This window comes from Lonchura striata, chromosome 1 (assembly GCF_046129695.1).
Source record: "Lonchura striata isolate bLonStr1 chromosome 1, bLonStr1.mat, whole genome shotgun sequence".
In the NCBI taxonomy this organism is placed as follows: domain Eukaryota; kingdom Metazoa; phylum Chordata; class Aves; order Passeriformes; family Estrildidae; genus Lonchura; species Lonchura striata.
In genome coordinates, this window is record NC_134603.1 from 49,119,038 (window position 1) to 49,133,228 (window position 14,191).

The 14,191-nt window shown below is 43.0% G+C and overlaps 1 protein-coding gene across 1 annotated transcript in view; it reads left to right on the forward strand.

Annotated features, from left to right (window-relative positions):
• The first annotated feature begins 9,115 nt into the window (after positions 1-9,115).
• The window catches only part of EMILIN2 (elastin microfibril interfacer 2), a 30,316-nt gene continuing 25,240 nt past the window's right edge, over positions 9,116-14,191 (forward strand). The window contains exons 1-2 of the mRNA XM_031504014.2: positions 9,116-9,243; positions 9,340-9,462. Of these exons, the coding sequence (XP_031359874.1) occupies positions 9,116-9,243; positions 9,340-9,462 (251 nt within the window). The remainder of the gene's footprint in view (positions 9,244-9,339; positions 9,463-14,191) is intronic.

Genomic DNA, 14,191 nt, shown 5'->3' on the forward strand with positions numbered 1-14,191 from the left:
TCCAGAGGACTGCTGAAAGTCAGAAGCAGTTGGACAAAGACAGTGAATTACTGCAAAGCTCTAACAATAAAAAAAATAAATCAGGAGACTGGCTTAAAAGATTTGAAAATGATACCATTATATGTACTTTCCTTTTTGTTTTTGAGTCTGTAGGATGGTTTTGAGTCAAATTTTCAAATTGCTCTCTGCAAAGGAATGCCAGAACTTTCTCTTGCAATACAATCTGAAGTGTTCAAATCATGCTGGAATTCCAGGAACTGGAACTTAAATGAAAAAGCAAAATGTAGATGCTGCAATACTAAAAAAATATGTAAGGACAAATGAAGCACAGTAGGTAGAGAAATTATTTTTTCTGCCTCATTTTTAAAGACAACACTGATGTAACAAAATACATCCCGTAATCTAACAATGATAAGTCATTCCTTCTCCGTCGAGATTTCACTGTTGTAACTTGTAAAGTCCATTGAACTGAGCAGACCTCTCTAGGAATAAAGGTCTTGGGAGCATTCCCATTTTTTTCAAGGGAAAAAGGACAACTCATGCATGAGGCAGTGAAGTTTTGGCTGTCTGAGGATATACTCAGTGAAGTGGCTCTTTATGAGTTTATACACAGCTGATATTTCTAGACATTTGGCTTAATGTTTCTGATCTGGATATGGATGTCTTCTCCGTGAAGGAGAACTGTCCCCATAATTTGTGTTAATCTTCAGCAGTACACTATTTGCAGTGAAATTTCAGTGTAATAATTTGCAGTGACTTCCTGACCTCCAGTTAGGAAATGTCCTACTGTGCTTCAGGCAATTTATTTTCCCCTAGCACAGTCTAAAAATATGTCTACAGTCACAGCTTCTGTGATATTATTTCTCTATCAATGACAAACTTCAGGGGACAGTAGGAATGAACTGGTGAGATTTACTAACTGAATGTTTGTCTCCAAGTGGCCTATTGTTGGTAACACTGGAAAACTGTTCGAACTGAATGTGTAGACTGAGAAGAAGCATTGCAGCTTCTTAAAGATTGTCCTATTTCTCCAGAATCAAAACTAAAAGGAGCAAAATAGCAGCCAATGTAAACATTTCTAAACAGCAATGACACATGATTTTCATTTCTTTCAGACAGCGAAACACAAAGTGAAAGAAAAGACTAAAAACCCCCTACTCTTCTTCTGCTTTCTTCTCACTCCCTCCCCCTCCATCCTAACCTCAGCTGCCCTACGACACTTAGGGTGGGTGCTGTTATTACTGGAATACAGGGATTTTCATCTGGCACAGCTAAACCACTTCCCAAATTAAAATAGGCTATCTCAGCATATGCACAATAACCTGTATCTATAGACCTTTTCCTGGCTTTAACACTGTTGTTGTAATTGGAGTGGCCTGGTAGAGACCAGGCCTCAGCACAAAGCTTGAGACTGTAACACTGAAGATAACAGAGTTCTGATTTTGTTCATATTCTCTAGCATCAATGACAGGTACCTGTAAAGCAACAGGATTCTTTCCTTAATCATTTCTCATCCTAGAACAGTAATGTCTCCACTGTGTTCTTCTGTAAATGGCCAAAGGGAAGAAAGAAAAGCCCAACATCAACAGGAACAGAGAGTACCAACAATTCCTAACAGAGTTCATCCTAAAGTTTAGATTTAATTTTAGCTTTTATAAAAAAAATACTTTAAATAACATTCTACAAGCCTGAAATCCTATGCTTGTTAAAGACAAAGCAAATGCTGTAAATAATGCCAGATGCCCTGAATTGAGTCCATGACTGAGTTCATTCTTGAACATATGCTCCTATGCATAAATTCTACATATCCTATGTTCACTGAAATAAATTCTAAAACCATGAGTTCATTTTACCACTACTGCATACAGTCGTGTCCAGTGTAAGTATTACTGTCATTTGATCCACCAGTTCTCAGTCCCCCACACAGGGAACACACCAGCAGCATTTAACTTTAACTTCTCCTCTGACCATCATCCCTGTAGCCACTGCTCTTCCAAGATGATATAAAACCACACCCTCTTTTGGCAACAGATATTTCCTTTTAACAATAAAAGACAAATTAAAGAGGATACAAGTCCATGGTTGATCAAGAACACTCGTCTGCACAGCCTGCAGCAGGAAGGATGCTGAAGTGTAAGATGTGTTTGAAAGAATCAGAGGAAATTGTATCACCATTCTCACCAGGAGGTTTTGATCTCAGGTGGGAAAAGGAAATTCAAGACTAATCTGGACTCATCTCATATACAACTCAAGGATACTGCTGAAGCCTCAGAGATGTTCTAAATTCTAAATATTTACCAATTTACATAAACACTCAGTTAACTAAAGGATATTATGATACAGAATGCAAATGTCATGGTGAGTGAATTTAAATACATATTTAAATATTCTTCACTGTCTACCAGTTGTAATTAACTACATGGCTACTGATCATTAGGAGGCATGTATTTATACCTACCCAGTTGCTCCCAGTACTGGAAAGAAAAAAACAAAAAGGTCATTATCTGTGGAAAACCTTTCTGAACTTCCCTGTACTCCAAGACTTTGCTGCCCAAATAATGGAATTACTTTAAACCAGCATGAAAACAGAATATTTGGGGTTTTTAAATAAACTATTGATTCTTGCCTGAGATTTTCAAGATGAGGTGGCAGCATGAGGCAGGAAATGCACAGAGATTGTATCCAGTCATGTTATCCAGAAGAGGTTTGATTGAAACAAATCTGCCCTTTCACAGAAGTGAGGGCTGTTGATTCCCACTGACATTGGTGGGAGTGAAGTACTTAGAGTATGTTGCTTTTGGCTCATTTAGATTTCTCAACTGATCAAACCAGAACACTGCTGTCACCAGTTTATTTATTTGCAGGCTTGAGAAATCCAACACACATGATTTGCAGTCTGATTAATGCACACTTGGACACACAATTAGGATGTAATGCAAAACATTTATCAAGAATAATTTATTGGAAAATCTGTAATATAAACAAAGGTAATTATTAAGTAATTTTTTTGAATGTAAAATAGATAAGAATCAGAATAAACACTGAGAAGGCTTCCTTAATTTTTTTTTTTCATAGGGAAATAATTAAGCCAGGAGTTATTTTTTCCAAGGAAGCAAGACTCATGTTGTGAATCACAGTATAAGCTCTTACCGACATAAAGAATTTCCGCCTCTTGTTTTCAGCTAGACCTTCTTATTTTAATTTGCAGTGAACTGACTGCATTTTTAATAAATTACTTTAAATAAACCAACCTCTATTATTCCTAAAATGAGATTATAATGTCTGCATAGATCTTGACCCTGTTGTAGAGAGACTCACATAACTTTCTTGCTTAGTTCAAACTCCAGGAACTTCAGCATGAGACTGACTGGTTAAAATGATGAACAAGGAATTCAAGCTTCAGAATCATGTGATTTTCTATCAAGAGGATTGTAATTGTTTAAAAATCTGCTGACAACTTTGTCCCAAACATTGCAAAGCCATGTGCCACTCCCTTGCTCTCCATTCCAGCTCATCTTTAAAGTATCATGAAAGCTGAAATCAGTCATTTTCAATCAGAGAGCAGCATGTTGAGAATAGCAGTGCATGCTGTGAAACTCTGAAAGCTGCCCTGTACCACAGGTGGAAAGGACTGCACAGTAATTAATGCCCTCAGTTTTATTCTTTATTCTGAAATATTGCACTGCCATCAAAAATAATGAAATATCAAAATAAGTATGACAACTCTTTATTTGATAAGAAGCAAGATTCAAATGAACTCTTTATAGCAAGGGTAAACAGTGCATAGTTTAAGACTCAGCCTTTTAAATACATTTCAGCAATTTGCCTGCAGGTTTTAGAAGGGCCTGTGCACAGGTAGCAACTGTAGTTTTGTACAACCAGCTTTGTCCTACTGTATGTGCAGGTTAGAGAAGCAGTAGCTATGGAAAGAACAAAGGAACATTGTGCATCTTTCCCCTTTTGAAGTCACCTGGCAATTTCACCAAATCAAAGATAAGCTGACACAAAAGAATTCTCCTTTACTTCCTCTACCCTCCCACCAACATCCCATCTGTCAAGAAATGCCAATCTCCTCTGATTTTATTCCAGTATTCATTAACGTCTTTGTCCCCTACACATGTCAGCCAGCCTTGGGCTCTTCACTGAAAGGTTTGTGGAGCAATAAAATGTTTTCTTCTGACTGTCATCCCAGATTGGATGTCCAGACTTGCTGTACTCAGAAAACCATGGTAACCATATCAGTGGATGATACGCCAATCAGTCCTCTCACATTATATCTTAGGTAATATAAGAGAGCACTTACCTTTTGTATGGGAGGAGTGTAGACCTCAATCCCACTCTTTCTTTAGGTGTCACAACCTAAAAATATAAAGTATCAATTAGTCAGTATAAAGTAGACAGGCTGTTCCACAGGTGTGGAATACTTGTGGTTTACCATGCTCCAGCACTCAGGTCATCCTTCCAGGTGAATAATGTTGTTTGATTTCTCTGTTCTACCCTGAAGCCTTAAACAGATGCAGTGGTGTGCTGAGAGCTGCTCCCAGGGAATAGTCTTTGTTTCTTTTGTTCTCCAGCCAAAACTATACCTGTAACAATAAAGAGCATCAGTTTCAAGACAAACACTTGATGCGTGCCACAACTAGGCAATGTTTCTGGGCTCTTTGTAATACACCAATTTGTTTTTCTGTTTTAATAAATGAAATTAGCACAACTATTTTTCCCCAGAAAGGAAATAACAGCAGAGAATAAAGGCTGGAGTTGCCAGGTTGCCCACCCATGCACTGAAACATCCCCAACACCACACTGCCAGTGCCTAGATAGACAAATATGGCACTTAACTAAGGAGATGTGGCCAAGCACTTGTTGGAAGCACGTGGGCTGTTTCTCTGGATACTCCAGAGCTCCTAGAATGGTCTCTGCTACAGACGTTTTGTTGTGGAATGAGCAAAATCCTTGTTGTTGTGTAACTGTTATGGCTCTCCAAAGTGGCTCTCCAGTTAAGAGAAAACAAAAATATTCCTCTCTCCCTTCTCTCATTTATTGATTTATCACTGACTAGTGCTGCTTGGATTTTAAACTAAGTTAAAGTGTTTATAAATAGTAATTTTATTAACATCTCTTATTTACTTTTCATTCAGTCATTAATTTTCATTAAACATTCATGGCTAAATATGTGTCTGGCAGACTTTAGTGAGGTGATTACACATAAAAATTTAAAAATTGAAACCCATCACTTCCTGTGATGGGGAATGCTTTTTAAAAGAAATTAAAACAAAGCTCACGCTCTGATCCGAGAGTGGAAAAGTCGCAAAACACCCATCCTAGATTCAAATTAGAATTTTTATATTCATGTTAAGATTATTGTGTCATGACATATAGGCCAAATGAATGGGACAGGGCTGTGTCATGTCTCTGCAAAACAGTATTCAAAACCCTCTTTCCCCAATAGAGTACTTTTCCTAGTATATCCAAGCCAGCATGCGTCATACACCTCCATCCAAGCTTTCCTCTTTTAGCCTGCAGCTTCCTACAACTTCCTTTCAAACTTGTCTTTGTTCCCTAATGCCAGTTTCATCTTTTCAGAGGGACACTATGACCTGTTTTGACTCATGGACTGAGTTAACACAGCACCAAATGTAAGCCCAGACTACTCACAGCCGTAGGCCAGCTCCTCACATCTGATGGCCAGTGAGAAGTATCTAAAGACCTTTTGTGCCACAGACAATATTTCCTTTATTTTTATTAAAGAGAAGCATCACGGCAGTACAAACACCTCTATGAAAACCATTCACCTCACGTTACTTTGGCAATGTTTTGAGACAGTGAAACTGAAGAAAAGGAACGCAGAATTCACAAATCAATTTGTTGCTGAAATCTACAGAAAAGAAAATCTGGTGGATAAGGGACGTAAATTGCAGGGAAAACACCATTTCTTACCCCATGCACCACACCACTACAGACACCTTTCTCTCTTGGAGTTCTGCAGTAAATATCTGGTAATGTTTTTGCAAATTATTCTGCCCACCTCTGTGCAGTTTTCTCTCTCTGGCAGCCCTTGCACATGGCCCTTGTTGTTTCCCCATCATTATCCTCTTATGAAGTATGAAAGTACAGTTGATCTTGGTGCTAGAAACACAGCCAGACTGCTTAATAAAGAAACAAGAACTTTAAAATATTTCAAAGGATTTATGGACTCATGTTGCTGAACTCTGTCTCCTAAGGATGTGTGTACTGAGCTCGCCAGCCACTGAAGCTCTCCTCAGTGCACTCACAGGCTACATGCTCCATTTGTAGGGAGGGGTGGAGGGATGCTTTCCATATACTGTAAGAATCATCTGTCTTGGGATTACTGTGAATTTTAGAGATGAGATGACATAGCACAGAAATACAAAATGTGATCATTTCTGTCTCCTTGAGAACGCGATTAACCCTCATACTTACACTGTGAAATAAAACTAGTCACACCCGCTGAAAGAATGCAGCCATACACAGAGCTTGGACCACATCTTCAGCATGCACCTGAGCTGAAGATTCTCCAGGCAAAGCCCCATTTCTGTACTGGTTACTATTCAATCAGCTGATATCACACTGGTAGGCCCAGTGTGAATATCAGAGGAGCTGAGATCAGCTTTATGCACCCATCCAAGTTCATCCATTTCTATTCAGCTCGAGACTTCTAGCAAAAGTCATCTTCTACTGATATTCTTTACTGAGCCATCATGCAGCCACCCTAAAACTTTACTCTCTGCACCAGCACTTGTATTCAAGTTCCAACAGAGCTCTAGTTTCAGAGAGAAGATGGGACTGGTCCTGCAGGATTTTGTTTTTCATTGTTATGGTTTATTTTAAATGAAACAAACTCCAAAATGCACTGTGCTTTGACAGTGGAAGAAGTCTTACACAGCCTTTTAAAGAAATGGCAGCAAATGCTATCAAAGCCTTGTTTCAAAATATTTACAAAGTAGTTGATCCAGACAGTGAAGGGACAACTGTATATCAGGAATTGGGAGAGATTTTCTTGCATACTTCTTGAATGAACAAACATTGACAGAGTCCTGAAGTTGCAGAAAGCTCCTGATATATTATCTGTCATATCCATGGGGTAAGCAGGGGATCTAACAACTCTCCTTCTAATGGTGCCTCCATGTTACATTTGGTCAGGCAATTGACTCGGGTTCACAGGTAATTTGGGTGCCCTCATGGCAAATCAGGTAACATCTGCTTTGTCTTCCTTCACCAAAATGTAAACTCAGTGTTTAGCATATGGAAATATACTGCTGCTTCATGCTAATTTTGTTTAAATCAGTCTATTAATTTTTGTACTGTGCAGTCATTCTCAAGACAGGCATGACCTCAGTCTTTCATATTTTATGACTTTCCCTTTGTGGGACAATATGCAGCTCTTCCATGTTGCTCATCACTTTTGGAAAAGGTCAAATTTCATGAGTTCCTTGGCTGAGTGAGGAAGGGGGAAAGGAAGAAAAAGCCTTCTTCATTGCTTTTTAGGAACTGAACTGTAGTCTTGCTCTCTACAGGCTTGGGAAACTCCAGATAATTTCTGCCTGCACAAATAATGAAAACCGAATTACATGCTTCCATGAATGCAAACAGTGGCACAGGAAATTGTTTAACCCTTGAGAAGCTTAAAGCATAATTTCTTAATAGAGTGAGATGTTATCCTCTTCAAAGCATCTACAGACCATTAGAAGGGTTTCAAATGAAATGGGACAGATTGAAGCAGCATCTCATCTTTTCCCATTGCTATTTACTGCCAATGAAGTGCTCCTATGCATCTGTAATGGCACACATTCTCCAGGGGACAGGAAGCTTTAGTGTACATTTCCAATGAAACAGTTTCTAAAAATCAGTCTGAACGCATCGTTTTGACCTCAGCATTTAAAGTTTATTTCCCTGCAGACTTGCAGAGTGAAGTTGTTGGGTGAGACTCCCAGTAAGACTGGCAGATGAAATTTGCCTGTTTCAGCAGGTGGGGGCAAATGATGAGGTCAGCAGGCTGCTGCCTACAGCAGAAGGAAGAGCCCTGCCCTGCTGCTGGCTCTGCCTGCGTGTGAGAGCAAGGAAAGCCTGAGCAGCTGCTGTTGGCCATGGGAGGCCTTGGCGTGAGCAGGGTTGGGACTGGCCAGGCTCAGCAGGAGCAGCAGCCCGCACTGTTCCCAAATATCCCACCCAAACTATTCTCCACCCAAAGATCACTCTCTCCCTTGCCCTCCTTCCTACTGGTGAGAGCAGCCTGCCCTGGCCCAACCTCGATGCTTTTGTTGAGTGTCACTTCAGCCCAAAAATCCAACTCACAAAAGAGTAGGAGCTTAGGAGGATAGAGGGACATCCCTGTGGTCCTGCTCTCGGTGGGATGGCCTCACATGGGCAGGCCACTCAGTCAAGGTCCTTGAGTTGGATTTTAACAGCCAAGTGAAGTTGAACGCCCCTTTCTCACTCTGCTCAGTGAACACCTCTCCTTACAAATAAAGGCTTATTGTACATCCCTCGCTGAGGTAGCCGCCAGTGCCCTTCCCATGACAGTGGGCGGAATGAGCCGTCATCGGGCCGCGAAGGGAACACCAACCACCTCATGGCACTGACGTCAGGCAGGACCACAGGGCTGCCACAGCCTCAGCGTCCCCCGCAGGCATCGGGAGCTCAGCACGTCCGCATCGGCCCCACCTCAAGAGCCCGGTCCCCCTTCCCCGCGGTTCGCGGGCTGCCCTCTGCCCGGGTCCCGGCAGCGGGGAGCTCTTCCCCAGCGGCCCGGCCCTCTGCTCCCGTCAGCTTTCCCGGGGGGAAAACTGGTTCGGGGGCTGTGGCCGGCCAGCTCGGGCCGGGGCCGGGGGCCGCCCCGAGGGGAGCACATGGGGCCGGGGCTGCCGCAGCGCTCCTGCCCGGCCGGGGCGGCAGCGGGGCGGGGGCCGGGGCCGGGCGGGCTGAGGGGAGCGGCGCCTTGGCCGGAGGGGGGTGCGGAGCCGCCGTGGAGGGCGGAAACGGGGTGGGGGGATTTGCGTCAGTGAGGGAGCTGAGAGCGGGCGGGACGGACGGAGGGACAGACGGACGGAGGGAGCCGGCGGAGAGGCACCGGCCCGCTGCGCTCGCCCGCCGCCCCATGGAGCTGCGCCCGGGGCCCGCGCCGCCCTCGGGATGGGCGCTGCCGCTCCTCCTCGCCCTGGGCGCCGCCGGGCTCAGCCACGGCACCCCGCACCTGCCGTACTCCCGGCCGGGCTCCCGCAGCAAGTGAGTACCGCCCGCCCCGGGGCGGCTCCGCGACCCGCCGGGCCGGGCGGGCTGCGGAGCCCGGCGTGCCTGACCGACGCTGTCCTTCTCCCCCAGGAACTGGTGCGCCTACATAGTGAACAAGAACGTGAGCTGCTCGGTGCTGGACGGGACGGAGAGCTACGTCCAGGCCCAGTACAAGTGCGCCTGGAACCAGTTCCCCTGCGAGCCCACCCTTGTGTAAGTAGCGCAGGGGGCGACCTCGGCGGGGAGAGCGCTTGGCCACCCATTGCCCAGCCCCGGCGGGGATGCACCGGGCGGATCCGGCGCCCCGACAGGCGCAGGGTCGCGGCGGGGCTGCGGGGCGCCCCCGGCCCCAGCGCGCCCGAACAAAGCGCTCGCTCTTTGCGGACAGCAGGTCCGAGCTAATTAGAGCCAGATTGAGGGGCCGCTCCGTGCTGCCGAGGGGAGCCGCGCTGGCACCTCGTCGGCTCGGAGAGGCGTGCAGGCGGGCGGAGAGCACGCGGGCTGCTCTCCGTGGGCGGCGGCAGCGCCGGCACCAGGACCGCACCTATGCGCTGCTGGGAGCGCACCTGGGCCAGAGCTGCCAGCGCACAGCCGCGCTCAAAACCGGTTTTGTTGCTGCTCCGTTGTGCTGGATCGGCGCGGAAAGGGAGAGAGCCAGGAACGTGAGCCAGCACCTTTAGAGTCTGTGCGTCCTTGTCTGTTATCCTGCGAGGGGAGCGGCCAGTGCACATTTTATGGGGGGTAGTGTAAAGTTGCTTGTTTTATTTTAATCTTCGTGCGTGTGACCACGTGGTAATCTGTGGAGTGGCCACTTCAGCAAGGTGTGCTACAGCAGGCGTTAGGGAACTGATGGATCTCACCTGCTGGCTATTCGCAGGCAAATCTCCTTTCTTCATTTTTCCACTTGAAAAGCAGTAATATTTACACACTTCTGTTTGAATGCTCTAGGCAGTATGCACTCTGTGAAACCATTTCAGCATCCCCAGGAAGTCACTGGAAAGACACCCATAGATTTTCATAGGCTTAGACTCGGTCTGAGGTGATGAGGAAGAGTGTTTAACAATAAAGCTACAGCAACTAGTTTTTATTTTGATGTGAAACAGTGATGATGAGACAGATATTGCAAGATCCTGGGTAATACTGAAATAGAACTTCAGACACCAATGACACTGCCACCCTGGGGTCCGTGACAATAGGTGTTGGGTGCTTGGCATTCAAATATGCTGCTTTCTGTTTGTTTAAGCTGTTATTTTCGTTAAAAACCCAGCTTTTCTCTATATAAACACTAGAATTGGAGGGGGAAAAAACAAGGACAGCTGAGTAACACCGTCTTGTGTAACTTCCCTTGTTTCTCTTTGGAGTCTTGAACTGGCCATTTTGGACTTCTGACTGAGTTTGTGGATGTGTAACGGGGTGTGTCCTCTAGCCGGAGAAGTCTCTGTAGTGGAGCTACAGAGGCATGAGGAGGGGTTGAAACTGAGCTCTTTAAACACATAAATCACCACGCATTAAGATAAGGAATTTCAGAGGCGGCAAATTAGGACTTTCATGGACTATCTGCTAGTAGATAGTGAAGAAAGTGCAAAGGCATTGCTTCTAGCTCAGGAAATTCCTGCACTGAGAGTGTGAGATTATTGGCAGGAGTAACAAGGGAAAGCCCAGCTTGTGCAGAGGGCTGGACTGCATGACCTCCAGAAGTCCCATCCCTTCCAGATTTCTCTGTGGTTCTCTGAAATGGCATTGTCTGTCCTTGTGCTTCTAAACATCTGGAGTTGGCTGCTGTCAGAGATAGAATGTGGGGCTGAACAGACATTTGGTCTCACCAGATGTGTCCAGTCTCATGGGGTTTTTTTGTTCTTTTGAGAATGGAATTAGATACTTATCATAAGACTTTGTTTCCTCTGTATGACTTTCTTGATGAACATCACCAAAGAGACTAACATAACTGCAGAACAATTCCTTGTTCTTAAATATAAAATATTCCTTATTCTTAACATAAAAATTTTTCTCCTGTCATGGTACTAGATGATTAACACCAAGAGAAGGTGGAATATCAAAATCTTGAAATTTTGTGTTCAAAACTGTTTATAGGTTGTCATTTTATTTTTGTGTCTGTTGCATATGCACTCTCTTAGTGGCAGAGTAAGAGAGTGCTAATCCAAAAGTTTGAAATACATGCCTCAAATCTTGCAAACCCCTAACTTGATTCCTGTGAAAAATATTGTTTAATTCAGAAGGAGTAGCTGTCTGAATAACAAAATGTGTTTATATATGTTTGCTAGCTAATGCCCACAAAAATAGGAAAGAGCTATAAAAGATCAAAGAAATTACTGTGAGGACTTTGTGGAAATTATCTTTTTTTTCTCCTTTATACACTTGAACAGAGAACTCAAACTGAGCTAGATAGCAGATATTCATGGGAATGAAGTACAGTCCCTGTGTAGTCTCCTCTCGGTACCCATGGTTTATCTAAGAGCTCATTCAGCAGCAGACAGTGGGGACAGTGTGATCCAAACCAAACAAAGAGTTCCTTAACTGTGTCATGGATGTGTGTGTTTTATTAGTACTTAAGTACTATTAGGTCTATTGTTAAATCTACTGTTGGTTTATATTAGTTTAAGACTAGATTTAAAGAGCCCATCTAGTGTAGTCTAGGTTATGTATAATAATTATTTATATTACAGTGTATAGGGGAGCATTTCACTGCCTTAAACTTGCAGTGTACTCCTGAAGTCCATGTGTTCTTTACAGACAAGAGACTGTGTGTTGTAGATATGGATTATAGTCAGCCCTGATTTGTCTTTGAATTATTGTTTGTTTTTTTGAAATAGAAAGCTCTGGTGATTAAGCCTAAAATCATATGCATGCATGAACCCATTTTATCTACCCTTTAGGCCCATTAAAATATAATTTATCTGAAGACAAAAACCCTAAAGCCCCCTGTTGGAATGACTACACTTCCATGATTGTTAACTGTAAATTCACTTTGGCTGCAGGGTGTATTTCTTGAAAGGTTAAGTTGAAATTCAGGAAATTATTACACTTCATTGTTTAACTGTTTTATGGGTACTTGGGCTCAATAGTGCATTTCCTTGCTGAAAAGTTGGTGAATACTTTGGCTGATTAAGGTGTCAGGGATGAATGTGAGTTGAAGTGTGGCTGCTTAAGAGATAGGAAGAGAGAGAGTAGAAAGAAAGAGCAGAAATGCCCTTTGAAGTATGTTCCCTTTGAAGTGTGAGAGGCTCCTGATTTATTTTTCTTAAAACTGACTAGCAAAGGAAGGAGAAACTTTGTTATTTGTGGGTCATTGGGCTGAAATTTACAAAAATATTAGTGTTTATACTCACTAGAAAGTGCTTGGATGTTTTGACATTTAATATTGCTTCATAAATAATTGTCCCCTCACCGCTTCTTTTGTAACGAATTTCCCTTCCTAGCTTTCTATGAATGGTTTGATAACTTAATTAGCAAAAACAGCAACTTGTGACTAGTAGCATTATCTATTTCTTAAAGAAAAAACATGTTGCCTTTCTGATTAGATCCTACACACTCTTTAGGGTTGTGGTTTGTTTGGGACATCCTCTGGTCACTATAGCCCATTCAGGGTAGGATGCTGAATAGCAGTTGTTTATTTTGCCTCTTGTTCTGTAGTATGTGTGGGCACACTGGCTGTACCAGAGGTGCACCAGTTTATGGCCCAGTGCTTTTGGGAAAAACTGCTTCCACTAGTAAGGTTTTGATTTTAAAGTCTGAAGTGAACTGAAGTGGCTGAATGTTTTCTGGGTTTATGTCTTTGCTACAGAACTGCAAAGAGGACTTCCCCCTACGAGGTCATAAATAAATAAAATTAGCTTAGTAAGAACCTCTGGAGGTCATGCAATCCCCTTGTAGCCCCCAGCTAACACTAGAACCAGCTTCAAATTTAGATAAGGTTGCTCAGGGACTTGAAGAAAGGAGGTTTTATCAGATCTCCTAATTCATGTACCAGTCCCCATTAATTATACTCGAGTGAGCAAAGATATTTGTGTGCTCATGTCAGGTCATCTGTCTTCAGCTTGTGAGGAGTGAATTTCATGATTTAGTGTAAGCTTCTCATCTTAACACTAATGCTAAATGTATACTAAGCAAGCCTATTATTTCATTTAGAAAATGACCCAGAAAATGATGAATGAAACAATAGCTAATCAGCAAGCCTCTCCAAATCTCTCACTGAGAAATATTTTCCAACTTCTTGTCATTTTATACTTTCAAATGATCATAAATAAAGCCAGTGCCAAACTAAACACAATTTTATTCATGGCCCAGAAACAAAGCCCAAGATTAAAATTACTTTAGAGAAGGTTACTAAAAGTTTCCTGCATTCATAAACATCTGAATAAATTACTACTTATGAGTAAAACTCTGCTCTTAATCAGCAGTATTACACATTTATTATCTATATTACTGGGTAAAAGTGGAAGTTTTATAACTGAAAACCCTCACATGAGACATCCAGTTCAAGTTGGATGGCTTCATCCATCTGGCAACCCCAGAATGACCTGGGTGGAGCACATCAGCCCTGGTCTAGGAACATATAGGAAATCCCCATGTAGTTTTCAACCTTCTAACATTCCCAGTGTAGCTTCCTCTGAGAGTGTTCTGTTGCTAGAAATCAAGCATGCAGCTCAGTGTCAGAGTGCTCAGCACCAGACAGGATCAAACCTCTGATATACAAGTCAGCACAGATTGAGCCTGTTTTTGCCACCGGCTTCCAGCAATACATATCTCATTAAAAAAAACTTTCAGGATGCACAAAAAACTTGAAGGGAAAGCAAGAGCTGTTTAATGTTTCCCCTCCAAGTATCTATAAAGATCTTCAGGACTTTCTTTCCAACTTTGTGTACTTTTGTATGAAGCAGAATTTCTTTGTACAGGCTCCAGCAAGCTGACTACACAGGGAGGT